This window comes from Engraulis encrasicolus, chromosome 8 (genome assembly GCF_034702125.1).
Source record: "Engraulis encrasicolus isolate BLACKSEA-1 chromosome 8, IST_EnEncr_1.0, whole genome shotgun sequence".
NCBI lineage: Eukaryota > Metazoa > Chordata > Actinopteri > Clupeiformes > Engraulidae > Engraulis > Engraulis encrasicolus.
In genome coordinates this window covers 54,254,142-54,256,641 of record NC_085864.1, presented here as the reverse complement: position 1 = coordinate 54,256,641, position 2,500 = coordinate 54,254,142, and the positions used below count along the sequence as shown (strand labels likewise).

Sequence of the window (2,500 nt, the reverse complement as noted above, 5' to 3'; positions counted from 1 at the left end):
TTTGTGATGGAATGGATAGCTGAATACTTATTCATGATGACCATATATTTTAGACACAGCAGTGCCACATGTACATTCATATAACATTTTAAGCTCACATTTCTGACAATTTTATGGTCATATTTGTGAGTAGAATGGTGTTATTTAGGTCCCAGAATGCAAAATAAGTTTTTGTTTATCACTGCGGTAGGATGTGGTTTGAAATAGAGACATGGCTAGGTGCTGCCCCCTGGTGGATTTGTATCTGTGTAACACTCCATATGGCACTTTGTATCAGTTCATAAATACAAAGATAAACCTTCCTCTGAACTGCCAATGCCCTTTGAAAATATATAATTGGTAATATTATATTGTAAACATGTCTAGTTGCGGTGGACAACACATCGTATGATAATATCCTAATGTTCTAATCAGTGGTGTAATGGGGATTTTTAAAGTGGGGGGTTCGCAATTTTTAACGTTATCAAATAATTAGGCAACTTATCATGTCAAACCCCACAACTGTCCTTAATCTACCGTCATTGCTTCTCCGTTTTCATCTGTTTGGTCAATCCAGGCCCGTCACTAGGTTTGAGAGAGAGGGGGGGCTTAGTCCTAGAGGAAGAAAATGCGCCGAAATTTTTTCCGCTCACCGGCTAAGGTTTTGTCTATGAATTCATTATTTTAAGAGCAAAGATATCCCGCACACTGTCCATTCCACCAACAAACTTCAATACATTGTTTCGGTCATCCGACCTTCTTCATGTTGTATTAAAGTTTGTTGGTGGAATGGACAGTATGCAGGATTTCTTTACACTTGAATGACAACCCCACTGGGATAATATCCTACGCACCTGCCCACCTACAGAGGTGTGCAAAAGCGTCTTCTTGAATAATTATTTTAAGAGCACCATAGCGATTTTCAAACTAGTTACAGTGATTTTTTTTTTAATTCACATTTTAATGAACATTCTGTAACACTTAATTTTAGGGATACATCTATTAGCACTAATACATACAATGTTAATGCCTGTATAAGTAACTTGTAAGGCATGTACTAAGCAAACGCTAAGGCCTACTAGGTCCTTACTAAGGTTAAATTGGTAATAAATCCCTTATTGTGCATGAACAAGACATTTGCGAATACATGCCTAACAAATGTTTGATTTTGCTTTGTACATGCCTTATAAGTTACTTATACAGGGACTTTGCATGTATTAGTGCTAATAGATGTATCCCTAAAATAAAGTGTTACCGAACATTCCTTATATGTAAGCTAAACAAAACATTTCAAAATGTTTCAACTGATGAATATTATGTACGGAAGTTGAAATGATTAGATAAAAATGCCGAGAGCATAATTTACACAAGGACTAGGAACTTTAAGGAGTTACTAACTGCGCATCTCCAGGAGAAGCAGTGGTCAGGAAGCGATTCATTCAAACAGGTTCCTTACTTGGAAAACTATGCATCCCCGGCAGATATTTGGTCATTTTTACTCCATTAGTAGCTATTTTAATCAGTTCATGTGTGCTGCTAAGACAAATATTAAAGCTCAACTATAATTTCAAGACAATGTCAAATTGATTTATTACAAGGGAATTGTGAGTAAAAATTGGTACTTTGGGTCTGAACATTTCATCCGTGTAAGTAATTACACTTTTCCTGAGGTGTTTTTAGTCACAAAGCTTAATCCTCTACCTGTTTTCCCCCCGCATAACACATTGCTGTGCACCCTGCTTTTATTGCTGTGCAGTAGGATATAAGTGACATTAAACAATAAATAAGCAACCATGAACTTGTATTCAGATTAACTTGCCTTCTTGATGGTTCGTATTCAGTGCTTTATTGCATTTGTTTTTGGAAAAATGTAAAAAATGTTTTTTGTTTTTTTTTGCAAAATCGTTTAAGGGGGGGGCTAATACTAATGTAGGGAGGGCTAAAGCCCCCCTAAAATAGGCCTAACGACGGCCCTTGGTCAATCACCTGCAATACTGCTATGTGATCATTAATTTTTGTATTCAAACATAGGCAGCAGATTTTTTTTTTTAATCTCACTTCAGGAGAAATGGGTGGACTGCGTATCCCCGCGACTGCGTACCGCGACCACTACACCCCTGGTTCTAATACAGTGTTTCTCAAACTTTTTCAGACCGAGGACCACTTTGTCCCCTCAAATATCTTCAAGGACCACCTGTCAAATGAATCGACAGTTGACATGTGCTAATTTGACACTGCTAATTTGGATACAGACCACTTACTTTTTTCACATTACAAGCCTGTCTTATTGTGGTGAAAATAAGACTTCAGCTATGTTTAGCTTTGTAATAATGTTACAAATAGAGCATACAGCTAGCTTGTCTAGGAAAAGTAGAAATCCACTCGCGGACCACCTGAGCTCTGTCGCGGACCACTAGTGGTCCCCGGACCACACTTTGAGAATAACTGTTCTAATATAAAATGATATGTGTGTCTTTGTCCAGACTGTGGCACGCGTGACAGCCAGGAACGCATAGTGGGG

General features: G+C 38.0%; 1 protein-coding gene across 2 annotated transcripts in view; it reads left to right on the top strand.

Moving 5' to 3' along the window:
* The window catches only part of tmprss4a (transmembrane serine protease 4a), a 47,049-nt gene that overhangs the window by 36,846 nt on the left and 7,703 nt on the right, over positions 1-2,500 (top strand). For both annotated transcript variants that reach the window (XM_063205878.1, XM_063205877.1), the window contains exon 8: positions 2,463-2,500. This exon is cut by the window's right edge and continues 36 nt beyond it. In XM_063205878.1, coding sequence (XP_063061948.1) covers positions 2,463-2,500 — 38 coding nt within the window. The remainder of the gene's footprint in view (positions 1-2,462) is intronic.